Consider the following 27,939-nt stretch of genomic DNA (forward strand, 5'->3'; position numbering starts at 1 on the left):
GCAATATTATTAGTAATATTACATGTAACATAAAGTATACAATTATTATTATATTATTGTATAAAATTATATGGTACTATATGAGTTTACCACAATATATATAATACACTACCAGTATATTATACTATTAGTATTATATAATATATTGTAGAATATCATAAGTAGTACTATATATAATGTATAATATATTGTATTACAACAGTGGTTCTCAACCTACATAATGCCGCGACCCCTTAATACAGTGCCAGCGTGGCAGGGAAGGGCGTGGCCAGCCAATGCGGCTTCGCGACCCCCAGAAAATGGCCAAACGACCCCCCAAGGGGTCGCGACCCCCCGGTTGAGAACTGCTGTATTACAACATTATTCATCCATATAAATAAAAATGTCATGTTCGTTTGTGGGATTAACAGAACTCAAAAACCGTTGCTTATTACTTAAACATATTATATTTATATTCATTATCTTATAAGCTGAAAATCAATCCTGACAAGACAGAGGTCCTCCTGGTCGATCGTAAACCAGATCGGGGTCTAGGGTGGCAACCTGCGTTGGACGGGGTTACACTCCCCCTGAAGCCACAGGTCCGCAGTTTGGGTGTCCTCTTGGATTCTTCACTTACACTTGAGGCTCAGGTGTCTGCGGTGTCCGGGAGGGCCTTTGCGCAACTGAGACTTGTGCGCCAGCTGCGACCGTACCTCGAGAAGGCTGATCTGGCCGGGGTGGTCCATGCCTTGGTCACCTCTAGAATGGATTACTGCAATGCGCTCTACGTGGGGCTACCCTTGAAGACGGCTCGGAAACTCCAACTGGTCCAGCGGGCAGCAGCCAGGATGCTAACTGGGGCTCATTACAGAGAGAGGTCAACCCTTCTGTTTAAGGAGCTCCACTGGCTGCCATTTATTTTCCGAGCCCAATTTAAGGTGCAGGTGCTTACCTACAAAGCCCTGAACGGTTTGGGACCACCCTACCTGCGTGACCGCATCTCCACCTACGAACCCACACGCTCGCTCCGGTCATCTGGGGACGCCCTGCTCGTGATCCCATCCACGTCGCAAGCGCGCCTGGTGGGGACACGAGACAGGGCCTTTTCTGTGGCGGCCCCCCGACTTTGGAATGCCCTTCCAAAAGATCTTCGCCAGGCCCCTACTTTAGCAGCTTTCAGAAAGAACCTAAAAACTTGGCTGTTCCGATGTGCCTTCTCAGATTAGGAATCCCCACCCAAGTCCTAGAAGCACTTTAGCACAATTAACATTACTGCACACCGTACTATTTTATTCCCATGCTCCTCCTACCACTCTAGCACTTTCAACCCTGTACCCCACTGCGCTGGCCGGCCCAGTTTTAAAGTGTCATGATGTATTGTTATTGTCGTTATTGCTTGCTTAACTTATTGATTTGCTATGTTTTCTACTGTTGTGTTGTTTTTACTGTATTGTGTTTTGAGGCTTCGGCCTGTGTAAGCCGCATCGAGTCCTCCTGGAGATGCTAGCGGGGTACAAATAAAGTTAATAATAATAATAATAATTATAATAATTATATCATATTATATTTGTATTATATTTCATGTTTTTTATTTTATGTTATTTATTGTTTTTACTTATTATATTATGTATCATTTATATCATTAATGTTTTTTACATGTATCCTCTCTGTTGCTTCTGGTACTTCTTGTTTCACATCATTTTTATTTACTTTGTTTACATTTTTTGCAGTGCTTGATCGTTATGCTGTTCCTTTTTTTCTTTTATTTAGTCTATTTATGTTATTTAGAACATTTATTTCTGTATTATTATGTTGTTTATTTATTTATTTTGATTTCAATGCATCCCATGTATCAAGTTACAATTATTAATGGTTGTTATTTAATGTAATTGCTTATTGTTTTCTGTTCTTCTCCTGGCAACGTTCCCTGAAGGCTAGAGGAAGTGACCGGTGCCACTCCGGGTTCAAATGGCCTTCCCCCGGAAACAGCAGCAGACGCCAAGCTCCAGCGGTGAGTGAGTGAGTGAGTGGGCACCCCCTGAGTGGGGTTGGCTCAGGATGCACTCTTTGCATGCTCAGAGGCATCGTTCTCTGCATCCTGGGCATTGCTGCCCATTCAAAAGGGTTAAATGCCCAAAGGACGCTGCCTTGGCCAAGGAGGAGATGGGCTTAAGAAGAGCCTCCAGCTCCAGGGACAGTCTGTCTTGGAACAGGGCTTCTTGCAGAAGCTTCCTGGCAACTGCCGCGCAGGCATTTGGGGCAAAAGGTTTGTGTGTGCCTCAGTGTCTCTTCCTGAATCATAGACTTTCTTTCTTTCTTTCTTTCTTTCTTTCTTTCTTTCTTTCTCCCTCCTTCCTACCTTTTCTTCCTTTCTCTTTCTTTCCTTCTTCCCTTCCTTCCTTGCTCCCATCTTCACTTCTTTTTTTCCTTCCTTCCTTCCTTCCTTCCTTCCTTCCTTCCTTCCTTCCTTCGTTTCTTTTATTTCTCTCTCCCTCATTCCCTCCCTTCTTTCCTTCTCTTTCTTCCTTGCTCTCTCCCTTCCCGCTCTTCCTTCTTCTCTTCCTCCCTCCCCTTCTTTTGCTCTCTTCCTTTCTCTTTCTCTTCCCCATTCCTCCTTTCCCACCCTTCCTTCCTCTTGACCCCTTCCCCATGTATTGCCCTTCCTTCCTTCCTTCCTTCCTTCCTTCCTTCCTTCCTTCCTTCCTTCCTTTCTTACACCCCTCCCTCTCTTTTTTCCTTTCTCTCTTCCATTATCTGTCTCTCTCTTCCTTCCTGGTTTTGCTCCTTTCCTACCTCCTTTCTTTGCTCTCTTCCTTCCTCTTTCCATTCCATCTTACCCCCCTCTCCCCTTCCCTATCTTACTTCCTCCCTCCCTCTTTCTTTCTTTCTCCTTCCTTTCTTCCTTCCTCCCTTCCCTTCTTTCCTCCTTCCCTTCCTTCTTCTCTTTCCCTTCTCTTCCATTTTCTCTCTCTCTCTCTCTCTTCCTTCCTTCCCTCTTCCTCCCTCCCTACTTCCTTTCTTTGCTCTCTTCCTTCCTCTTTCCTTCCTTCCAACTTCCCTCCCTTCCCCTCTTCGTCCCTCTCTTCTTCTTTGGCTCTCTTTCTTTCTCTCTCTCTCTCTCTCTCGTTCTTCCTCCCTCTCTCCCTTCCCACCCTTCCTTCCTCTCGACCCCCTTTCATCTTTCTTTCTTTCTTTCTTTCTTTCTTTCTTTCTTTCTTTCTTCTTTCCCTCTATTCTTTCCTCTCTTCCATTCTCTCTCTCTCCTTTCCTTCTTCTTTTCCTCCCTCCTTCCCTTCCCTCTCTTCTGTCCTGTCTTCCTCCCTCCCATCTTCTTTTGCTCTCATCCTTTCTCCCTCCTCCTTCCCACTCTTCTTTTCTCTCATCCCCCCTTCTTTCTTCCTTCCTTCCTTCCTTCCTTCCTTCCTTCCTTCCTCTCGCTTCCTTCCTCCTTCCTCCCCATCTTTTTTCTTTCTCTCTCCCTCCCTTCCTCTCTTCTTTCCTCTCTTTCATTTTCTGTCTCTCCCTCCCTTCTTCTTTTGCCCTCTTCCTTTCTCTGTCTTGTCCTCCCTCTCCCCTTCCTTCCTTCCTTCCTTCCTTCCTTCCTTCCTTCCTTCCTCTTTCTCCCTCCCTTCTTCTTTTGCTCTCATCCTTTCTCCCTCCTCCTTCCCACCCTTTTTTCTCTCCTTCCTTCCTTCCTTCCTTCCTTCCTTCCTTCCTTCCTCTTGCTTCCTTCTCCATTCATCCCCATCTTTTTTTCTTTCTCCCCCTTTCCTCTCTTCCTTCCTCTCTTTCATTCTGTCTCTCCCTTCTTCTTTTGCCCTCTTCCTTTCTCTGTCTTGTCCTCCCTCTCTTCCTTCCTTCCTTCCTTCCTTCCTTCCTTCCTTCCTTCCTTCCTTCCTTCCTTTTTCCTCTCTTTCTCCTTCCCTTCTTCATTTGCTCTCATCCTTTCTCCCTCCTCCTTCCCACCCTCCTTTTCTCTTATCCCCCCTTCCTTCTTTCCTTCCTTCCTTCCTTCCTTCCTTCCTTCCTCTTGCTTCTTTCTCCCTTCCTTCTCATCTTTTTTCTTTCTTTCTTCCTTCCTCTCTTCTTTCATTTTCTGTCTCTCCCTCCCTTCTTCTTTTGTCCTCTTCTTTTCTCTGTCTTGCCCTCCCTTCCTCTCTTTCTCCTTCCCTTCTTCTTTTGCTCTCATCCTTTCTCCCTCCTCTTTCCCTCCCTTCTGCTCTCTCATCCCACCCTTCCTCATTCCCCTCTTCCTTCCTTCCCTTCCTTCCTTCCTTCCTTCCTTCCTTCCTTCCTTCCTTCCTTCCTCTTGCTTCTTTTCTCCTTCATCCTCATCCTTCTCCTTCCCCCTTTTCTTTCCTCTCTTTCATTCTCTGTCTCTCCCTCCCTTCTTCTTTTGCCCTCTTCCTTTCTCTGTCTTGTCCTCCCTCCCTTTCCCCCTCCCTCCCTCCCTCCCTCGCTTTCTCCTTCCCTTCTTCTTTTCCTCTCATCCTTTCTCTCTCCTCCTTCCCTTCCTTCCTCCCTCCCTCCCTCCCTCCTTCCTTCCTTCCTTCCTTCCTTCCTTCCTTCCTCTCGCTTCCTTCCTCCTTCCTTCCTTCCTTCCTTCCTTCCTTCCTTCCTTCCTTCCTTCCCCTTGCAGCTCCTTGGGCTCCCTGCTCTGCTCCTGGCTGGAGGGCTTCCCGGAGGACTTTGCCCGCCTGGGGCCCGCCTTGCAGGGCCGGCTTCTCTCCTGGCTGCGCTGGGCCCTGGGGAGGGGCTCCGGCCCCGAGAAGACCCTGCTCCTCCTCCTGGCCTCTGAGGGGCCCAACGAGGGGCCTCCGCCCGCAGGGACCCCCCCGGGACCCCACGACGACCCCGACGAGGGAGGACGGAGCAGGGGAGGAGGGGGACTCCCGGGAGCCGGACCCCCACTTCATCCTGGGACTGCAGGCCGAGGACGTGGCTGCCCACCTCACCGCCACCGACGCCGTGAGTCCCTCCCTTCCTCTTCGCTTCTGGGGCCAAGAAAGAGGGTGGTCTAGATGGCCCCAAGGCGCCCCTGCAGCACCACCCCCCAATACAGTCCTTGCTTTAAGATTCTGATTTTTTGAATGTATATCAGGCATGGGCCAACTTGGGCCCTCCAGGTGTTTTGGACTTCAACTCCCACAATTCCTAACAGCCGGTAGGCTGTTAGGAATTGTGGAAGTTGAAGTCCAAAACACCTGGAGGGCCCAAGTTGGCCCATGCCTGACCAATACTGTACAGTTATTATTATTATTATTATTATTATTATTATTATTGCTAGAAATAGCTAGTGCTTTCCCAAACTACAAATCCCAGGGTTCCATAGCATTGAGCCATCGGTCACGCTTCCATCTATTTCTTTTTCAGTGCCTACCAATCCCTAGAAACTCTGCAATTGGGGAAAATGTTGATTTTAGTCCTATTTGCAGCTTTGATTCTCTTTTCAGAGGGAAAATCAGCATATTATTATTATTATTATTATTATTGGCTATTATTGTAGTTTTTATGCTCTTTTCAGAGGGAAAATCAGCACATTATTATTATTATTGCAATTATTATTGTTGTTTTGATGCTCTTTTCAGATGGAAAAGTAACATATTATTATTATTATTATTATTATTATTGGCTATTATTGTAGTTTTTATGCTCTTTTCAGAGGGAAAATCAGCACATTATTATTATTATTATTGCAATTATTATTGTTGTTTTGATGCTCTTTTCAGACGGAAAAGTAGCATATTATTATTATTATTATTATTATTATTGGCTAATGTTGTTTTGATGCTCTTTTCATAGGGAAAAGCAGCATATTATTATTATTATTATTATTGGCTATTATTATTGTTGTTTTTATTCTCTTTCAGAGGGAAAATCAGCATATTATTATTATTATTATTATTGGCTGTTGTTATTGTTTTGATGCTCTTTTCAAAGGGAAAATCAGCATATTATTATTATTATTGGCTATTAATGTTGTTTTGATGCTCTTTTCAGAGGGAAAAGTAACATATTATTATTATTATTATTATTATTGGCATATTATTATTATTATTATTATTATTGGCTATTTTAGTTTTGATGTTCTTTTCAAAGGAAAAGCAGCATATTTTTATTGGCTATTATTTTTGTTTTGATGCTTTTTTCAGAGGGAAAGTAGCATATTATTATTATTATTGGCTAATATTGTTGTTTTCATGCTGTTTTCAAAGGGAAAATCAGCATATTATTATTATTATTGGCTATTATTGTAGTTTTGATGCTCTTTTCAAAGGGAAAATCAGCATATTATTATTATTATTATTATTATTATTATTGGCTATTATTATTGTTGTTTCAATGCTCTTTTCAGAGGGAAAATCAGCATGTTATTATTATTATTATTATTGGCTATTATTATTGTTGTTTCAATGCTCTTTTCAGAGGGAAAATCAGCATATTATTATTATTATTGGCTATTATTGTAGTTTTGATGCTCTTTTCAAAGGGAAAATCAGCATATTATTATTATTGCAATTATTATTGTTGTTTTGATTCTCTTTTCAGAGGGAAAAGCAGCATATTATTATTATTATTATTATTATTATTATTATTGGCTGTTATTATTCTTTTGATTCTCTTTTCAAAGGGAAAATCAACATATTATTATTTTTATTATTATTTTTATTGCCTATTGTTGTTTTGATGCTCTTTTCAGAGGGAAAAGTAGCATATTATTATTATTATTATTGGCTAATATTGTTGTTTTGATGCTCTTTTCAGAGGGAAAATCAACATATTATTATTATTATTGACTATTATTATTGTTGTTGTTTTGATGCTCTTTTCAGAGGGAAAAGCAGTGTATTATTATTATTGGCTAATATTGTTGTTTTGATGCTCTTTCAAAGGGAAAAGCAGCATATTATTATTATTATTGGTTTTATTATTGTTGTTTTGATGCTCTTTTTAAAGGGAAAATTAGATTATTATTATTATTAGCTGTTATTATTATCATTGTTATTATTGTTACTAATGTTTAATAATAATGATTAATAAATAATAATAATAATGTGTGCTTTACCATAATGAGAGGATTTGTCTTGATAGTATAGCTTGATTTCTGAAGGGGGCTGAACTGGTCTTCTTCCATTCCTTATGTAATGGAATACAGATTGCCTAGGAGTCCAATAGATAAGTTTCCTTCTCTGGAGATTTTTCAACAGAGGCTAGTCATCTCTTGGGAGGGATTAGATGGTGTCCTCCTGCCTGGATGAAAGGGGTTGGACTGGGTGGCCCCTTGGAGTCCCTTCCAACACTATTGGGCGATTCTTTGGTATCTTGATTAACCAAATTCAGGATGGACTAAGGCTCCGCAGAGAAGAAATGCCCCATGGTCCATAAACACGTGGCAGTAATGTCATATTGGAACCCTAGGAGGGTCGGGTGGGACCCCCAGGGGCCATCTAGCCCACCCCAGCGGGGAATCCATGCTGGGTGTTTCCTCTCCTCCTTCTTCTCCCCGCAGGCGCTCTTCCTAGGCCTGGTCCCGCAGGAGTGCCTGGGCTCGTTGTGGTCGCGCCGGGACAAGAAGGGCCACGAGGGGGTCTGCCCCTCCGTCCGGGCCACGGTGGCCCAGTTCAACCGCGTGGCCACGGCCGTGGTCTTCTCCTGCCTGGCCGACACCGCCCTGAGGGCCACCCAGCGCGCTCGGCTCCTCGAGAAGTGGATCCGCGTGGCCGAGGTGAGCCCGTGGGACGTGACCACCCCTTGCGATTCCTTTCTCATCCTGTATGAGAAAGTGAACTCCAGGACTGGTCAATCGTCTATTGATTTTTAATACTTCATATTTTTTAAAAATTGATAAATTTAACCATACAATTCACCATTCTGGACACAAAGTGGCAGGAAAAGTGTAACAAATGCATATACATTGACTCCACTAAGGCTGGAAAATCCACTGATTTGAAGACCACTGTGAAGTTATTGCGTGAATTACAATGGAGTGTTTACTGGGACCAAGAGTTAAGGCTATTTTTCTTTCTTTCTGTGTAATTATTACAAGGAAACTGGCCTTTTATCATTAACAAACAATGAGACTAAGATTTGTTGGGTTTTTTTTCAACACATTTTCTGGGTACAACTGTCATGAATGACCTTTGAATAACTTTCAAGCATGGTTTCTTTTTATTTCAATTTCCAGTGTGAGAGGGTAGATCAGATTACAGAAAAAACATTTGGACATACTGACATACAGATTCTATGCAACTACATTGGATTTACAATTACATGGCTCTCCATAGGTAAACTATCCCATAGCATATCTGTCACTCTCCTTAGGTACGCTATCTCTCTCCTTCCCAAGGAGCAGAGCGTGGCGGAGGGAACAGACTCCTCAGGTCTGCCACACTTTGAGCATTATTAGACTGAGTCTTTTATAGGAATATTCCGCTGATGTCATCCCAAAGTTGTAAATGAATTATAGACGTCTTCCGTCCTGACTCCATCTCAGTTTCATGGCCAGATGTTGACTCTTCTTGCTTGGTATTGACATACACAAGGCTTGTGTTGACTTCCTTCTTAATATAAGGAATTTTGCAAACATTTCCTTAACTTGAAAGAACCATTGTCACAGATCTTATCAGAGTTTACTTTTCAATTCTTAGTAGCAGTTTTTAATCACAGTCAGCAAGCAGGTAGTTAGTCGGATCTGGCCAGGGTTTATTTATTTGTCGTGTCAGAGCAACCAGTCCATTATATTACATTTCTAACAGAACAAAGCAAGCAAACAGACAAAATACAAAACTTGTGAGTTTGGTAGTTGGTTAAATGTCCTTTGACCAGTATCTGGCCATTTGGAGTGCTTCTGGTGTTGCTGTAAGAAGGTCCTCCCTTGTGCATGTGGCAGGGCTCGGGTTGCATTGCCGCAGGTGGTCAGTGGTTTGCTCCTCTCCACACTCGCATGTCGAGGACTCCACTTTGTGGCCCCATTTCTTGAGGTTGGCTCTGCATCTCGTGGTGCCAGAGCGCAGTCTGTTCAGCGCCTTCCAAGTCGCCCAGTTTTCTGTGTGCCCAGGGGGGAGTCTCTCATTTGGTATCAGCCATTGGTTGAGGTTCTAGGTTTGAGCCTGCCACTTTTGGACTCTCACTTGCTGAGGTGTTCCAGCGAGTGTCTCTGTAGATCTTAGAAAACTATTTCTAGATTTAGGTCGTTGACGTGCTGGCTGATACCCAAACAGGGGATGAGCTGGAGAGGTCCCTGCCTTGGTCCTTTCACTATTGGCTGCTACTTCCCAGCAGATGTCAGGTGGTGCAATATCGGCTAAGCTGTGTAATTTCTCCAGTGGTGTAGGACACAGGCACCCTGTGATAATGTGGCATGTCTCATTAAGAGCCACATCCACTGTTTTAGTGTGGTGAGATGTGTCCCACAGTGGGCATGCATACTCAGCAGCAGAATAGCATAGCGCAAGGGCAGATGTCTTCACTGTGTCTGGTTGTGATCCCCAGGTTGTGCCAGTCAGCTTTTGTATGATATTGTTTCTAGCACCCACTCTTTGCTTGATGTTCAGGCAGTGCTTCTTGTAGGTCAGAGCACGGTCCAGAGTGACTCCCAGGTATTTGGGTGCGCTGCAATGCTCCAGTGGGATTCCTTCCCAGGTGATCCTCAGAGCTCAGAATGCTTGTCTGTTCTTGAGATGAAAGGCACATGTCTGTGTTTTAGATGGGTTGGGGATCAGCTGGTTTTCCCTGTAATAGGCAGTAAGAGCACCTAGAGCTTCGGAAAGCTTCTGTTCTACCATCTCAAAGCTCCCTGCTTGAGCAGTAATGGCACGATCATCAGCATAGATGAAACTCTCTGTCCCTTCTGGCAGTGGCTGGGCATTTGTGTAGATGTTGAAATATTGATCTATTATCTATTTGTATATTGCCTTTCTCAGCCCGTAGGCAACTCAAGGCGGTTTACAGGGTAAAATCCAATGCTTACAATATCATAAATACAATTACACACATAACATATAATAAAAACTAAACAAATCAATAAAATATAAATGTATAGTATCCCCTTGTCAAAAACATTGTCCGGACTCATTGTCTAGTCGTTCCATTTTCCTATGTCAGTTACTCTGCATTTACACACGCTCGTTCAAAAAGCCACGTCTTGACTTTTTTTCCGGAATGTTAAAAGGGAGGTGGCCGATCTAATATCTACAGGGAGGGCGTTCCACAGCCGAGGGGCCACCACCGAGAAGGCCCTGTCTCTCGTCTCATATTTGCATGTTTTTGAACTGCTAGGTTGACAGAAGCTGGGGCTAACAGTGGGAGCTCACTCCCCGGATTCAAACCATCGACCTTTCAGTCAGCAAGTTCAGCATCTCAGCAGTTTAATCCGCTGCGCCACCAGGGAGCCATAGTAAATAATACATTATCAAAATACCATGCAAGCAATTCAGTTGTTCCAGAACTAGGATTCAAGTGTGTGAGCAAACTTATGAGGTACTTTAAAGAGCTGGGAGCTTCTGATTCAAAGGAAAGATCTGATTGTCTCAATTTCAAGTACTCAGTTTAGGAAGCCAAGCATTGTTATTTTCATGTTTACGTGTTAAGCCTCACCCTCACCCTCCCTCCCTTCCTCTTCCTCCTCCTCAGGAGTGCTTCCTCCTCCGGAACTTCTCCTCTCTCTATGCCGTGGTCTCCGCTCTCCATTCGACTCCCATCCATCGGCTCAAGAGGACGTGGGAGGAGACCTCCAGGTGGGAACACACACACGCCCCTTCCCCTTGACATGCCCCCCACCCTTTTAAACGCAGCCCCAGAAGCCCCCGACCCCAGAGATAATCTTGCATGCCTTTTGGGTAACCTGACAAAGGAGCTGCAAATTGTGGAAGTTGAAGTCCAAAACACCTGGAGGGATGAAGTTGGCCCATGCCTGATCTATACTTGTTGCACTCCAGAACAGGAATAATCCTCTGACTTTAAACACCACATGTTGAATAGGAAAAAAACCAATCTTTTTATTGAAGATAAGTAAAAAGCACTTTAAGGAAATAGGTAAATCCAATTAGGTAAGAAGATAAGCCGGAACAAATTAGTCCAAGGTAGAGTTCAGCAACGTTCATAAAAGCAAAATCCACACATCACTACCTCACTACCTCTGAGGATGCTTGCCATAGATGCAGGCGAAACGTCAGGAGAGAATATCTCTAGAACATGGCCATATAGTCCGAAAAAACCTACAACAACCCAGTGATTCCAGCCATGAAAGCCTTCGACAATACAGGAATACATTGATCCAAGGCTTGGGTGAGCAATAATGAAATCCAGGAATCCAAAACCATGAACAAGAAATATCTTAGCATGAAACTTCAAAGCAAGGTTTCCATAAAACAAGGATGAGAACTTGTCTTGATTCTAAACATTGCTTCATCTGACTACACATCCCAAACTTGAGACTTTTATCCCCTCGTTAGCTAGGTCACTAGCGGTCCGAAATTGGTTTCTCTTTAGTTCAGGCTTTGTTATTGTTTTCTGTCGAAGCCTGGCAGAGTGCCAAAGCCTTTGCACAGCCCTCCTATTTTGACTGAACTCTTCTCCTCTATCTCTTGGCTCATTCTCTCCTTGCTCACTAATTTCTGCAGGTGCCGAGCTATTTTCGTCACCGTCTTCATACCCCTCAGGGACATTCTCATGGGAAACTACAGGGATCTCCTGGTCATTCTCTGCATCCATATCACTGACCAAACCATTGCCATCTTGAACCTCATCTTGAACCTCATTAACATCATTCCCCACATCCAAAGCAGCCTGATCCTGAAACACAATCACAGGCTGAACTCCAACAATACTGGACTATTATTATTATTATTATTATTATTATTATTATTATTATTATTATTGTTAGACAGAGTTGTGGCACATCTGGTTAGGAGTCAGCTGCATTAAAAGTACTACTGACCAAGAAGTTATGAGTTTGAAACCAGCCTGGGTCGGAGTAAGCTCCCGGTCATTTGTCTAGTTTGCTGTCAACCTTTGCAGCCCGAAAGACTGTGTTGACTTTCCTTCTTAACGTAAGGAACCTTGTAAACATTTCCTCAACTTATTACTCTGATAATGTAAACACATTGTTTTTCACCAAAAGTTCAACAGGTCAGCAATGTTTACAGTTCAGCAAGTTTTAATTACAGTCCATGAATTCTTCACCCCCTTCTTGTAGTTTTCCAGGCCTCATCTTAGACTGGCCTCTCTAGATTATATAGAGCCCAACCATACATTTTTCATACAATTCCATTCAAACCACTACTTTTGCAATGTCTCAGTTTCTCTTTGCCCCTCCCCCTTTGTCCCCAGCTGGCTTCCACTGCTGCAAACTGAGCAAACAACAACAACAACAACAACAACAGCAATAATAACACATTGGATCCATTCTCTTTGTCCTTCCTTCCTCTGCAGGGACTGCCTCCGCTGCTATGAGGAGCTGAGCGCCGTCTGCTCCGAGGAGGACAACTACAGCCAAAGCCGGAGGCTCCTCTTCCAGGTTTGTGCAGAGCCCTTCAATGCCATGTCGCCCTCGGCTCTTGTGGCAGAGAGTCCCACCGGGCCAAAGAGGGAGCCTCTGCTTGGGGGAGGAATCCAGGCCGGATCTGTGTGCATCTATCTGCACTGCGGAATGAGTGCAGCATGGACTCAACGCCATGGGGCCCTGAGAGTTGCAGTTTCATGAGTCCTTTAGCAAAGGATGCTTGGCCCTTGCTGAACTGCGACTCCCAGGATCCCATAGCATTGAGCTTGGGCAGTCCAAGCCCAGTAACAACAACATGCATTCTACAATGTAGATGCAACCTTTGTTAAATTGCTTTGGTTTCCTTTGCCCACTGTCCTGACGTCTTGCGATAGGAATACGTTGGGGAGCAGGCATCTGAGTATTGGATTATGGCCCTGAAGACCCGGGTTCAAATCTAGGACTGGGTTTGAATCCTCCCTTATGATTCTAAAGCCGCTTTGAGTCTCCTTGTGGAGGGAAAAAGCAGGGTATACATAAACATAACAACAACCACAATTTAAGTATTTACTGTATTTTTTCCTTGCTCAGTCTCAACGCGAAGGGGACTCAGTTGTTGTTCATTCGTTCAGTCGTCTCCGACTCTTCATGACCTCATGGACCAGCCCACGCCAGAGCTCCCTGTCGGCCGTTACCACCCTCAGCTCCCTCAAGGTCAGTCCAGTCACTTCAAGGATGCCATCCATCCATCTTGCCCTTGGTCGGCCCCTCTTCCTTTTGCCTTCCCCTTTCCCCAGCATCATTCCCTTCTCTAGGCTTGGCTGTCTCCTCATGATGTGGCCAAAGGACTTCCACTTTGTCTCTCGTCTCCTTCCCTCCAGTGAGCAGTCGGGCTTTATTTCCTGGAGGATGGACTGGTTGGATCTTCTCGCAGTCCAAGGCACTCTCAGCACTTTCCTCCAGCACCACAGCTCAAAAGCATCGATCTTCCTTCGCTCAGCCTTCCCTAAGGTCCAGGGGACTCAGAACAGCCTCCAAATTGGCAATAATTCAATGCCACATTAACTTATTATTCTGATAATGTAAACAGGGGAAAGAAGAAGTAATTATATGAATTGTAGAGATGGTTTTTTCTAATGAAATGAATAGAAATGCAATAAAATTTATTATATAGGGAAAATGCAAGGAGCCTATTGTTGCCTTCCTTCTTAACGTAAGGAACCTTGTAAACATTTCCTCAGTTTATTACTCTGATAATGTAAACACATTGTTTTTCACCAAAAGTTCAACAGGTCAGCAATGTCAACAGGTGGCACAGTGAGTTAAACTGCTGAGCTGCCGAACTTGCTGATTGAAAGGTCACAGGTTCGAATCCAGGGAGCAGTGTGAGCTCCTGGTGTTAGCCCCAGCTTCTGCTAACCTAGCAGTTCAAAAACATGACGGCGATAACACAGGTTCGAATCCTTAGTTATGGGCCTAATCCTCCTCTCTGTGCTTCTCTCCTAGGAAGGGCCCCCTCGAGGGTCCCCCGGGATGGAGCCCACCCTCCGGCGGCACCATCACCACCATCACCACCGGCGGTCCCTGGAGCAGCGCCCCACGGTACAGCGCTACACAGCATGGGGTGGCCTTGGGGCTTTCTGGCCAAGGACAATGGGAGCTATAGACCCTAGAATTCTATACTGGGGGAACTTGGTGGATGTGGCTTCCTCCTCTGCTGACCCCTCCCTCTTTCTCCCTCCCTCCCTCCCTCCCCCAAAAACCACACAGGGGGTGGTCCCTTACCTGGGCACATTCCTGAAGGACCTGGTGATGCTGGACGCAGCCGCAAAGAACCGCCTAAAGGTGAGCAGAAAGGGAGGGTGTGGGGGGGGGCATCATATTGACGGGCAGCACCCCCACTCCAAAGTGGTCTGGTCCTGTGTCTACACTGCAGAATTAATTAAGGTCAGGATTCAGAACCTCTGTGGGTCCTTCCCTCCTACTAAGCCCGTCTCTTTTTCTGCTCTAGAACGGCTACATCAACTTTGAGAAGCACAGGAAGGTAAAAGGAAAAGCGGGGGAAAGAGGAGCCACTCATCCTCCTTTGGGGCCCCCGGGGGTGGGGTCCCTGCAAAAAGGGTCAATGGCTTCCTCCCCTTCCCCCTTCTTTCCCCCAAATGCCTTTCCCAGGAGTTTGAGATCATGACCCAGCTGCGTCTCCTGCAAGCCAACTGCCGTAACTACGCCCTGAGCCCGGACCCTTCTCTCCAGAAATGGTTCCAGCGCCTGCCCAGCCTCAGCGAGACCCAAAGGTACGTTGCAGGGAAAATAACAACAACAACGATGATCACGACAATAATAATGCATTTGGGATTAAAGCAAATCCTCTCTGACCCATATTTATATTAGCAATTATTTTCTATCTACACACTGCCCTCTTGTGGTTGCATCTGAGCACTGCATACATAGAAACATAGAAGGCAGCAGCTGATCCTTTCTATAATACTGCCCTCTTGTGGTTGCATCTGAGCATGCATACATAAAACATAGAAGGCAGCAGCTGATCCTTTCTATTTACTGCCCTCTTGTGGTTGCATCTGAGCATGCATCCATAGAAACATAGAAGGCAGCAGCTGATCCTTTCTATATACTAAATTCTTGTTGCAGCTGAGCACTGCATACATAGAAACGCAGAGGCCAGCAGCTGATCCTTTCTATATAGTTATTTCTTGTGGTTGCATCTGAGTACTGTATACATAGAAACATAGAAGGCAGCAGCTGATCCTTTCTATATACTGCCCTCTTGTGGTTGCAACTGAGCATGCATACATAGAAACATAAAACGCAGTGGCTGATCCTTTCTATATACTGCCCTCTTGTGGTTGCATCCAAACATGCATACATAGAAACATAGAAGGCAGCAGCTGATCCTTTCTATATACTGCCCTCTTGTGGTTGCATATGAGCATGCATACATAAAACATAGAAGGCAGCAGGTGATCCTTTCTATATACTGCCCTTTTGTGGTTGCATGTGAGCATGCATACACTGAAACATAGGAGGCCAGCAGCTGATCCTTTCTATATACTGCCCTCTTGTGGTTGCATCTGAGCACTGCATACATAGAGGCCAGTAGCTGATCATTTCTATATACTGCCCTCTTGTGGCTGCTTCTCAGCGAAGCATACATAGAAACATAGAAGGCAGCAGCTGATTCTTTCTATATACTGCCCTTGTGGTTGCATGTGAGCATGCATACATAAAACATAGAAGGCAGCAGCTGATCCTTTCTATATACTGCCCTCTTGAGGTTGCATATGAGCATGCATACATAAAACATAGAAGGCAGCAGTTGATCCTTTCTATATACTAACCTCTTGTTGCATCTAAGCACTGCATACATAGAAACATAGAGGCCAGCAGTTGATCCTTTCAATATAGTTCTTTCTTGTGGTTGTATCTGAGCACTGCATACATAGAAACATAGAAGGCAGCAGCTGATCCTTTCTATACACTGCCCTCTTGTGGTTGCATATGAGCACTGTATACATAGAAACATAGAAGGCAGAAGCTGATCCTTTCTATACACTGCCCTCTTGTGGTTGCATCTGAGCACTGCATACATAGAAACAGAGAAGGCAGCAGCTGATCCTTTCTATGCACTGCCCTCTTGTGGTTGCATCTGAGCACTGCATACATAGAGGACAGCAGCTGATCCTTTCTATATTCTGCCCTCTTGTGGCTGTTTCTGAGTGATGCACATGTACATACATAAGCATCACTAGACCTAAAGGGCAGCAGCTGATCCTTTTTGTTTACGTACCTCCCTCTTGTTGTTACTTCTGAGCGATACATAGGTACTTACAGTTGCAGGGAGTTTTTTGGGCTGTATGGCCATGTTCCAGCAGCATTCTCTCCTAACGTTTCGCCTGCATCTGTAGCCCTTTTTGGGCCAAAGTACAAAGAGTGACATTTTTTTGCAGCTGCACATTGCATTCACCAACAGATATGTGTTTTGGATTCATTGTTTTGAAAATTGAGTGGCACATTTGATTCAATGGTGCGTTGGAGTCAATATGGTATATAGATAAAGCTGACTTCCGTGTTTAGAGAGGTGGGTCCCGTCCGCAATGTGTCTCATGATGTATATGGAGATTTTCCCAAACCCCAGCCACTCCTAGCCCGGATAAAGGATGGCCGACCTGTAGGATGGTGGTGACATCATCAAATGGTGACGCTCCACTTCCTGTCCCTTTGCATCCCCAGCTACCAGCTCTCCTGCGCCATCGAGCCACCGGTGGAAGGAGGGACCCCCGCCAAGGCCGGGAAGCCCACCCTGGTCATCACCCACTGCACCGAGTGAGAGGCACATGGGTCTTGGGCACAATGGGGTGACAGGAGTGCAGTGGGCCTCTCTTGAGAGTCCTAACGTTGGGAGGGATGGAGGGGTGCGCTATGGGGGTGCCCCCATTTGACAGGCCTTCTCCATCTATCTCTCTCTCTCTTGGGGGGTGCAGCCTCCTCACCTCCCTCAGCATGAGCACCCTCGTCCCCTGGGACCGGTCCTGCTCCTCGAACCCGCCTCCAGACCTGCTTCTGCCTCCCACGTCGCCTGACCGGGGACAAACACGCCACAACCAGGTGAAATGAGGGGGGTGTTGTTGTTGTTGTTCGTAGCTGGCATCAAGTTAACTTTGACTACAGGAAACCTTTGAAGAAGAAGTCACATCCAGTCATCATCTGCTGCCATGCTCAGGTCTTGCAAATCCAGGGCTTTGGCTCCATATGTTATATAAATATGAGCCCAATCCATAATCCTGAGCTTCATTGGGATGATGGGCCTTGAAGTTGATCTTGACTTATGGAGACCCTATTTATGGGAGACCTCCAAGACACCTATCAACCACAGCCCTGCTTAGGTCTTGTCTTCTGTTATCTAACTATAAGCCAGACTTTCTTGGTTGGATGGGCCTTCAAGTTGGCTTTATCTTATGGTGACCCTATGAGTGGTAGACCTCCAGTTCACATCCCATCATCCATAAGCCCTGCTTAGGACTTGTCTCATTCTGTCATCTAAATATAAGCTGAACTCCCAATGCTCTGCTTTCTTGGTCAGATGGGCCTTCAAGTTGGCTTTATGGAGACCCTATGAATGGGAGACTTCCAAGTCACACCCCATCATCCACAGCCCTGCTTAGGTCTCTAAATATAAGCTGGACTTCTTTGGTTGGATTGGTCTTCAAGTTGGCTTTATCTTATGTTGACCCTATGAGTGGTAGACCTTTAAGTCATATCCCATCATCCAAAGCCTTGCTTAGGTCTTGTCTCATTCTGTTATCTAAATATAAGCTGGACTTCCTTGGTTGGATTGGTCTTCAAGTTGGCTTTATCTTATGGTGACCCTATGAGTGGTAGACCTCCAGGTCACATCCCATCATCCATAAGCCCTGCTTAGGTCTTGTCTCATTCTGTCATATAAATATAAGCTGAACTCCCAATGCTCCGCTTTCTTGGTCAGATGGGCCTTCAAGTTGGCTTTATCTTAGACCCTATGGATGGGAGACCTCCAAGTCATACCCCATCATCCACAGCCCAGTTCAGGTCTTGCAACTCATGAAGGAGGGACCTCCAAGCCATCCTCCCTCAGGAATACTGCAAAGCCAGGGCAGCTATGGCTTCCTTGGCTGAGTCCACCCCTTCTACCTTTGTTGTTGTGTGGCCCTTGAGTCATTTCTGACTTATGGTGACCCTAAGGTGGATCTATCATGGGGTTTTCTGGAGCTGGGAGTGTGTGGCTCACTGCAGTGACCTTCCATGGCCAAGCATGGACTCGAACCCAGTCAGGATGCCTTTGATGGTGTCCTCCTGCCTGGCAGAAGGGGGCAGGACTGGATGACTCTTCCAACCCTATGAGGCCTCTTCAAACACTTCCTTGGCTGACCACTTCTTTCCTCCCGCAGCACACCAAGTGGCCCTCAGTCTCCGCATTGGACTCGGCCCCCGACAGCACTGCCCCACCTTCCCCAGGGGGACTGGCCCCTCCTCCGCCCCAAGGGGGGACCTTCGTCAAGGGCCACCGCCGCTCCGCTTCCTGTGGGTCGGCCTACCCTGCAGGACAGGCAATGGGGAGCGCTTCCGCCTCCGAGTGCCGCATCATCCGCGTGAGCATGGCCCTGCAGGACGGCACCCTCTACAAGAGCATCCTGGTGAGCAGCAATGGGGTGGGTGCAGGGGGCGAAAAACATACTTATATACCCCACTCACCAATTTACCAGAAGTCAGGATTGTTAGAATCGTAGAGTTGGGAGGGACTCCAAGGGCCATCCAGTCCAACCTACTCCCACCGGGCCGAGAGACACAGTCAAAGCCCTCCCAATAGATGACCATCCAGCCTCTGCATAATGTGCTGCTGCCTGGGATCTGATGGAGTCTCCTTCCTTCAGAGGCTGGATGGCCATCGGTCAGGGTTGCTTTGATGGTGCTTTTCCTGCCTGGCAGAAGGAGGTTGGACTGGATGTCCTTTAGGAGTCCCTTCCGACTCCAGGATTCTTCCTGAATGAATGAAATAACTTCACCCTGTACCTGGGCTTATGGCTTCCCCTATGTTGACAACGGGGGCCAACGAATTCTTCTTCCTTCCGGCAGGTCACCAGCCAAGACAAGGCCCCAGTTGTGATTGCGAAGGCGCTGGAGAAGCACAACCAGGACCGGGGCCTGGCCCCCCAGTACCAACTGGTGCAGCTCCTCCCGGGCGGAAAAGGTGGGTATTGGAGGGATTACGGGGGTGTTGAAAGGGGCCCCTGCCTGGCCCCTTAAGGGCAAGGGGGTTCTTCAGGTGGGCCAGTGCTGGGTTTGGGGGGCTGGAACATGCCGGCCTTTTGCTTTGTGTGAGAATGACCGCACTTCCCTGAAAGAGGGGAGAGGGCTCCTGATCCTGTCCTGAATGCACTGCACGCAGGAGAAGCTGCCCGGTAGGAAACATAAATAGCTTGACCGATCAAGAGTCAGCCCCGTGAAACAGACACGCAGAAAGGTCAGGAGAGGCCAAAGCCGTTTGCTTGAGCCGCCTTGGCGCTCTGGACTCCGTTTGCATCAACCAAAGCCAATTCAGGACACTTGGAGGGAATTGATGTAAACAACCCAAAGCAGTCTGCCATTGGCTTTGGCAGTAGCCCAATCTGAGAACGGCCCAAGGAGGGGGGGGGGGCTGCAGAGACTCATCAACGGCCCAGTTGACCATGTCAGTAAAATCCGGCCTCGGAGCTTGGCCCAAATCTGTTGATGGGGTTCAGAATTTTCATTGATTGTAGATGAACTATAAATCCCAGCAACTACAACTCCCAAATGTCAAGGTCTATTTTCCCCAAACTCCACCAGTGTTCACATCTGGGCATATTGAGTAATTGTGCCAAGCTTGGTCCAGATCCATCATTGTTTGAGTCCACAGTGCTTTCTGGATGTTGGTGAACTACAACTCTAAAACTCAAGGTTGATGCCCTCCAAACCCTTCCAGTATTTTCTCTTGGTCATGGGAGTTCTGTGTGCCAAGTTTGGTTCAATTCCATTGTTGGTGGAGTTCAGAATACTCTTTGATTGTAGGTGAACTATACATCCCAGCAACGACAACTCCCAAATGTCACAGTCTATTTTCCCCAAACTCCATCAGTGTTTGCATTTGGGCATATTGAGTATTCATGCCAAGTTTGATCCAAATCTCTGGATATAGGTGAACTACGACTCCAAAACCCAAGGTCAAGTGCCCTCCAAGGCCTTCCAGTATTTTCTGTTGGTCATGGGAGTACTGTGTGCCAAGTTTGGTTCAATTCCATTGTTGGTGGAGTTCAGAATGCTCTTTGATTGTAGGCGAACTGTAAATCCCAGCAACGACAACATCCCAAATGTCATAGTCTATTTTTCCCAAACTCCACCAGTGTTGGATTTGGGCATATTGAGTATTCATGCAAAGTTTGGTCCAGATCAATATTGTTTGAAGCCTCAGTGCTCTCTGGATATAGGTGAACTACAACTCCAAAACTCAAGGTCAAGTGCCTTCCAAGGCCTTCCAGTATTACTTGTTGGTCATGGGAGTACTGTGTACCAAGTTTGGTTCAATTCCATTGTTGGTTTGAGTTGAGAATGCTCTTTGATTGTAGGTGAACTATAAATCCCAGCAACGACAACTCCCAAATGTCATAGTCTATTTTCCCCAAACTCCACCAGTGTTTGCATTTGGGCATATTGAGTATTCATGCAAAGTTTGGTCCAGATCCATATTGTTTGAAGCCTCAGTGCTCTCTGGATATAGGTGAACTACAACTCCAAAACTCAAGGTCAAGTGCCCTCCAAGGCCTTCCAGTAATATCTGTTGGTCATGGGAGTACTGTGTGCCAAGTTTGGTTCAATTCCATTGTTGGTGGAGTTCAGAATACTCTTCGATTGTAGGTGAACTATAAATCCCAGCAACTACAACTCCCAAATGTCATAGTCTTATTTTCCCCAAACTCCACCAGTGTTTGCATTTGGGCATATTGAGTATTCATGCCAAGTTTGGTCCAGATCCATATTGTTTGAAGCCTCAGTGCTCTCTGGATATAGGTGAACTACAACTCCAAAACTCAAGGTCAAGTGCCCTCCAAGGCCTTCCAGTATTATCTGTTGGTCATGGGAGTACTGTGTGCCAAGTTTGGTTCAATTCCATTGTTGGTTTGAATTCAGAATGCTCTTTGATTGTAGGTGAACTATAAATCGCAGCAACTGCAACTCCCAAATGACAAAATCAATTCTTCCAGCCCCACCAGTATTCAAATTTGGACGTATCGGGTATTGGTGCCAAATGTGGCAATCTCCTAATCCTTTCTCACCCCGGGGGGGGGGGACGGGGACTCAAGGCGGTTTACAACATACCAGTAGCACAGCTAGCTAATCACCAGCAGCGATAGATCACTGCCGACCGGAAGGTTTGTAAGTTCGAAGCCTGGGTCGGATTGAGCACCCAACTGTCAAGCCTAGCTTACTGTCCACCTAAGCAGTTCTGTGAGTAGAGGAATTAGGGACCGCTTAAAGTGGGGAAGTATTTTACAACACCATAAAAATGCCGGCAATCAAAGAGCAAGGAGGAAATGCTATGATCAAAAATGACTCGGCGTCATAGTGGATGAAGCAACACCACCCCCCTGTGGCCGGATTCGAGCATAACCTCCAGGCGCCGAAGATGAAATGCCAAAATACCTCTGTCTGTATGTCTAAAAACAGCATTGAATGTTTGCCGTGTATGTGTGCATTGTGATCTGCCCTGACGTGATTTCATCCTAGACTTCCCTGGATCTGGACACAATCCTGGTCAGTCGAAAGGTCGAACAGGGTATAGGGTTACAGCCTGTGTTAGACGGGGTTACACTCCCCCTGAAGACGCCGGTTCACAGTCTGGGAGTTCTCCTAGATTCATCGCTGAGCCTGGAGCCCCAGGTTTCGGCGGTGGTCAGGGGAGCTTTTGCACAATTAAAACTCGTGCGCCAGCTGCGCCCGTACCTTGGGAAGTCTGACTTGGCCACAGTGGTCCACGCTTCGGTTACATCCCGTTTAGATTACTGCAACGCTCTCTATGTGGGGCTGCCTCTGAAGACTGCCCGGAAGCTGCAGCTAGTCCAATGCTCGGCAGCCAGATTTCTAACGGGTGCTGGGTACAGGGAGCACACCACTCCGCTGTTACGCCAGCTCCACTGGCTGCCGATTAGCTTCCGAGCACAATTCAAAGTGCTGGTTTTGACCTTCAAAGCCCTAAACGACTCTGGCCCTGTTTACCTGTCCGAACGGATTCTCCCCTTTGAACCATCAAGGCTATTAAGATCTTCCGGGGGGGGGGGGGGGGGCTGCTCTCGATCCCACCACTGTCCCAACCACGGTTGGCGGGGACGAGAGACAGGGCCTTCTCGATGGTGGCTCCCCGGCTTTGGAACTCTCTCCCACAGGAGATTAGAACGGCTCCCTCCCTCCTGACGTTCAGGAAATTAACAAAGACTTGGCTATGGAATGCGGCCTTTGACAACTGAGTCAACTCTGGTCCACATGGAAGGAGAATGAGTAACTGTGAATGTTTTTGATGACCTGGCTGTGTAATTGTGATGATGACAATGTTGTATTGTAATATGTTTTTAACGTGTAATGATAATGCTTTGTGTGGTTTGTATTTTGTATATGAACACATGTTGTGAACCGGATCTGAGTCCCTCCTGGAGGTGAGAAGATCGGTATAGAAAACTTTTAAATAAGTAATAAAATAAATAAATAAATAGGTTCTTGTGGGTTTTTTCGGGTTATAGAGCCATGTTCTAGAGGCATTTCTCCTGACGTTTCGCCTGCATCTATGGCAAGCATCCTCAGAGGTTGTGAGGTCTGTTGGAAGTAGGAAAAATGGGTTTATATATCTGTGGAATGGCTGGGGTGGGGCAAGGAGCTCTTCCCTGCTGCAGTTAGGTGTGAATGTTTAGCTGATCACCTTCATTAGCATTTGAAGGCCTGCCTGAGCCTGGGAAAATCTGTTGCTGGGAGGTGTTAAAAAACTAAAATTATAACAGCTAAACAACAGAGAGGAAAAAACCAGGCACAGATTAACACCTCCCAGCAACAGATTTTCCCAGGCTCAGGCAGGCCTTCAAATGCTAATGAAGGTGACAAGAACCTAGTGATTCCAGCCATGAAAGCCTTCGACAATACAAATAAATAAGTGCTTTGGCCTTTTAAGCTGCCGCATCGCACTCCTGACACACTCATGCCCAGCTTGTGAGACTCCCCTATCCCTGTCCCAGGGAGTCTTTCCATGCCAGCTCCCGCCCTTTGTTTACGCTTTGTCCTTTCCCTTCTCTTCCTGCAGAGCTGGCCTTCCCTCCGACGGCCAACGTCTTCTACGCCATGAACGGCACCTGCCAGGACTTCATGCTCCGGGCGAAAGGGGCGCAAGACAAGGCTCTCCCGCCGCCTCCTGTGCCGCCGCTGCCGCCTCCCCCTCCTCCGCCCCCCAGGAGCCCCACCCCCAGGCGCATGGAAATCAGCGCCACCTTCCCAAAGATCAAGGCCACCGGGCGCAAGATTGCCAGGGCACTCTTCTGACCCAACTGGAAGCTGGGACCCGCTTCTAACGGGCAAAATCAGGCTCTGCCGAGGGAGAAGCGGACTATGCCGACGCTGGAGGAATATCGAGGAACCAGGCGCATTTGGGATTCAGAGCCAGGGACATTCAAATTCCGTTTGCGGCGCCACTACTGACTTCCTCTCTGCTTTTGCATGGCCCCGTGCCTTAATGGAGTGACAGTCTGCACTGTACCGGCCGAATGAAGACACTTGCTTCCTGCTGACGGGAAGCGCCGTCGCAGTTGTTTACGGAGGCGTCCACCTTGCGCACAATCTTTAAGCGTGGGCATTTCTTTTTGCAAAGCCAGAGCGATCATGAGCAGCCATCCTTTTTGCCTTTGAAGCTAATGCAATACCAAAACTGGATCGGAAGAGGATGGGAGCCTTTTCTCAGGGAGTCTCAGCCAAAGTCCTTACGCCAAACTCAGCCTCAGCTTTTCTTTGCTCCTTGGTGCAATTACACACTATTTTTTGTAATTAAATAAAAGACACTACTTACGAGGGCAGGGAAAGGCGTCAAGTCCATGAGGGTCTGCCAGGTTGTTGGGTTCCCAACTCCCAGGAGACCCACCCAGCTTGGCCCAATGATCGGGGATTATGGGACTGGGAGTCCAAAGACACTGTTTGGGAGCTACTAAATTCAGAGGGACAAAGATTGGGAAGCCAACTGGTCGAGCCCCAGGACCAAGGGAATGGAGGAGGGCATTCTGTGGCTACCTCCTTTTGGAAAAAAAATCATGGAATGTGGAACATACTGAACCCAATTGATAGGAAACTAATAGTTCTCTTGCTTTCTGGCCCAATAGGTAGCATAAACTCTTGCTGCAGGGCTAAGAGAGCCTCTGAGAACATATAGAGGGCACTCGCAACTGCAGGCAACCCTGAAAGGAGCTGTGGCTGCACAAGTAGTTCATGTTTGATTAGCCCACACACTGCCTTGCCAGAGAAAGAAAATACACCATGCAGGTGAACAATAAAGAACAAGTATTGTCAAAGGCTTTCATGGCCGGAATCACTGGGTTGTTGTAGGTTTTTTTTGGGCTATATGGCCATGTTCTAGAGGCATTCTCTCCTGACGTTTTGCCTGCATCTATGGCAAGCATCCTCAGAGGTAGTGAGGTCTGTTGGAGCTAGGAAAAAGGGTTTATATATCTGTGGAATGACCAGGGTGGGACAAAGGACTCTTGTCTGCTGGAGCTAGATGTGAATGTTTCTACTGACCACCTTGATTAGCATTTGATGGCCCGGCAGTGCCTGGAGCAATCTTTTGTTGAGAGGTGATTAGATGTCCTTGTTTGTTTCCTCTCTGTTGTTGTGCTGTTGTAATTTTAGAGTTTTTAATGCTGGTAGGCAGATTTTGTTCATTTTCATAGTCTCTTCCTTTCTGTTGAAATTGTCCACATGCTTCTTGTGTATTTCAATGGCTTCTCTGTGTAGTCTGACATGGTGGTTGTGAGAGTGGTCCAGCATTTCTGTGTTCTCAAATAAAATGCTGTGTCCAGGTTGGTTCATCAGGTGCTCTGCTATGGCTGATTTCTCTAGTTGAAGGAGTCTGCAGCGCCTTTCATGTTCCTTGATTTGTGTTTGGGCACTGCGTTTACAACAACACAACAGAGAGGATACGAACAAGGACATCTGATCACCTCTCAACAAAAGTTTGCTCCAGGCACAGTCAGGCCATTACATGCTAATCAAGGTTGAAACATTCACACCTGGCTCCAGCAGACAAGAGTCCTTTTTCCCACCCAGGTCATTCCACAGATATATAAACCCTATTCCCCAGTTCCAACAGACCTCACCACCTCTGAGGATGCTTGTCATAGATGCAGGCGAAACGTCAGGAGAGAATGCCTCTAAACCATGGCCATATAGCCCGAAAAAACCTACAACAACCCAAAGAACAAGTAGTTCAGAGCATCATATATGCAGTGTGATCAGTTGCATTGACTCACGCCATGTCCTTTTATGAGAGATTTAAACTTGTCTTCCTTTTGTCCATGTGGAGAAACTCCTTTCAGCATCTCAGAAGCAAAGCACACTCCAAACTCTCTCTGCTACTCTCTTCAAACTGTCTCTCTGAGCATGTGCATAGCTCAAGCCTGAACAAAAATGTAACAGTATCCAAAAGTCCCAGGCTCAGCCTGCTCCCCAACCAATCTACTTCATGCATCTTATTTTACAGTTGATGCACACACACTCCTTGCATGCTCCAACATTCTCCTGTTTCCTTTTTTCTTGGATGTGTATCCCCACTTTCTTCCCTAACACAAATCCCCCTCCCCAACATTAGAGATAGAGGAACCTATGAGGAAACCGGAGTTCAGTCCATGGCTTGGTAGGACCTCACTCACCCAGATACATTCACCATTCATACTCACCATCCCTACTTCTTTCAGGCCTAATGCTGCTGGGAAAAGAGAGGCGGGTGGGCAGACGTGGCTCCCCTGCAGATCTGGCACATCACAGAGGTGATCAGGAAGAGGTCCTCTTTTGCAGAGCGTTTGGTCATCCATGGTTTGGTCACTTAGATCACCTCCATCATTCAGCTCAGACCTGCTGGAGCCTCATCAATTTCTTTAAGTTTACCTTCATTCTTTTAAAGCAAGGTTTCTCAACCTGGGGGTCGGGACCCCTGGTGGGGTCACAAGGGGGGTTTCGGAGGGGTCACCGAAGACCACCAGAAAACACCTATTTATGATGGTCTTCGGAATCCCTTTGGCAGAGAAGGCTGAAGATCTCTCCACCTGTCCTTCTCTTCCTTTTTGAAACAGATTAACCCTCCCCACCAAAACTGTGCCTAATTTGGTCCAGATCCATTGTTGTTTGGGATCACAATGCTCTCCAAATGTAGGTGAACTACATCTCCCCTAAATCATTGTCAATTCATCCCAAATCCCTCCAGAATTTTGTTGGTCATGGGGGTCCTGTGTAGGATGTTTGGCCCAATTCTATCATTGGTGGGGTTCAGGATGCTCTTTGATTGTAGTTGAACTATAAATCCCAGTAACTACAACTCCCAAATGTCAAGGTCTATCCCCCCCCCCCCCAAACTCCACCAGTGTTCACATTTCAGCATATTGAGTATTTCTGCCAAGTTTGGTCTAGATCAGTGGTTCTCAACCTGTGGGTCCCCAGGTGTTTTGGCCTACAATTCCCAGAAATCCCATCCAGTTTACCAGCTGTTAGGATTTCTGGGAGTTGGAGGCCAAAACATCTGGGGACCCACAGGTTGAGAACCACTGCTCTAGATCCATCATTGTTAGAGTCCACGGTGCTTTCTGGATGTAGGTGAACTACAACTCCAAAACTCAAGGTCAATGCCCACCAAATCCAGTATTTTCTGCTGGTTGTGGGAGTTTTGTGTGCCAAGTTTGGTTCAATTCCATCATTGGTGGGGTTCCAAATGGTCTTGTATTGTAGTTGAACTATAAATCCCAGCAACTTCAACTGTCAAATGTCAAGGTCTATTTTTCCCCAAACTCCACCGGTGTTCACATTTCAGCATATCGAGTATTCCTGTCAAGTGTGCTCTACAACCATCATTGCTTGAGTCCCCAGTGCTCTCTGGATGTAGGTGGACTATAACTCCCAAACTCAAGATCAATGCCCCCCAAACCCTTCCAGTTTTTTCTGCTGGTTGTGGGCGTTCTTTGTGCCAAGTTTGGCTCAATTCCATCGTTGGTGGAGTTCAGCATGCTCATTCAATCCATTAATTACATCAAGAGGGTGGGATGGGTTGCCTGGTTGGCTGGCTCCAAAGAAAAAGGGAGGCAGGCACAAAAAGAGGAGAAATAGGCAATGAATCCAGTGTTCCAGGAGAAAGTCCTACACAAGGGCGCCAAGGGAATCGCCCTGGACCACCTCTCCGGTGCGTGCCTTTGTTTCCCCAATGGCTTGTGACCATTTCAAAGGGGTTTTGGGACTTGGCCTAGTTGGGAGAGGAGAAGCCTCCGCACTTGGATCTTAGGGACACTCCCAACCAAGATGGGTAACTTCCCTTTTGGTGTCTCTCCTCTTTTATCCGAGATGCACTGCCTGCAACAATAAAAGCCAGGGGGTTGTTGTAGGTTTTTTTGGGCTATATGGGCATGTTCTAGAGGCATTGTCGCCTGACGTTTCGCCTGCATCTATGGCAAGCATCCCCAGAGGTTGTGAGGTCTGTTGGAACTAGGAAAAAGGGTTCATATATCTGTGGAATGACCAGGGTGGGACAAAGAACTCTTGTCTGTTGAATGTTTCAACTGACCACCTTAATTAGCATATAATGGCCTGACAGTGCCTGGAGCAATCTTTTGTTGAGAGGTGATTAGATGTCCCTGATAGTTTTCCCTCTGCTGTTTTGCTATTGTAATTTTAGAGTTTTTCAA

At 46.5% G+C, this 27,939-nt stretch overlaps 1 protein-coding gene across 1 annotated transcript in view; it reads left to right on the forward strand.

Annotated features, from left to right (window-relative positions):
* Nucleotides 1-24,078, forward strand: part of RGL2 (ral guanine nucleotide dissociation stimulator like 2) — a 41,910-nt gene extending 17,832 nt beyond the window's left edge. The window contains 15 exon segments of the mRNA XM_067464873.1: nucleotides 1,916-1,993; nucleotides 4,622-4,811; nucleotides 4,813-4,950; nucleotides 7,493-7,708; nucleotides 10,615-10,718; nucleotides 12,415-12,499; nucleotides 13,970-14,065; nucleotides 14,234-14,308; nucleotides 14,475-14,507; nucleotides 14,636-14,757; nucleotides 16,712-16,804; nucleotides 16,963-17,086; nucleotides 18,406-18,651; nucleotides 19,091-19,205; nucleotides 23,316-24,078. Coding sequence (XP_067320974.1) covers nucleotides 1,916-1,993; nucleotides 4,622-4,811; nucleotides 4,813-4,950; nucleotides 7,493-7,708; nucleotides 10,615-10,718; nucleotides 12,415-12,499; nucleotides 13,970-14,065; nucleotides 14,234-14,308; nucleotides 14,475-14,507; nucleotides 14,636-14,757; nucleotides 16,712-16,804; nucleotides 16,963-17,086; nucleotides 18,406-18,651; nucleotides 19,091-19,205; nucleotides 23,316-23,551 — 1,951 coding nt within the window. The 3' untranslated portion in view covers nucleotides 23,552-24,078.
* The last annotated feature ends 3,861 nt before the right edge of the window (nucleotides 24,079-27,939 follow it).

The sequence above is a fragment of the Anolis sagrei genome, chromosome 2 (genome assembly GCF_037176765.1).
Source record: "Anolis sagrei isolate rAnoSag1 chromosome 2, rAnoSag1.mat, whole genome shotgun sequence".
NCBI classification, from domain to species: domain Eukaryota; kingdom Metazoa; phylum Chordata; class Lepidosauria; order Squamata; family Dactyloidae; genus Anolis; species Anolis sagrei.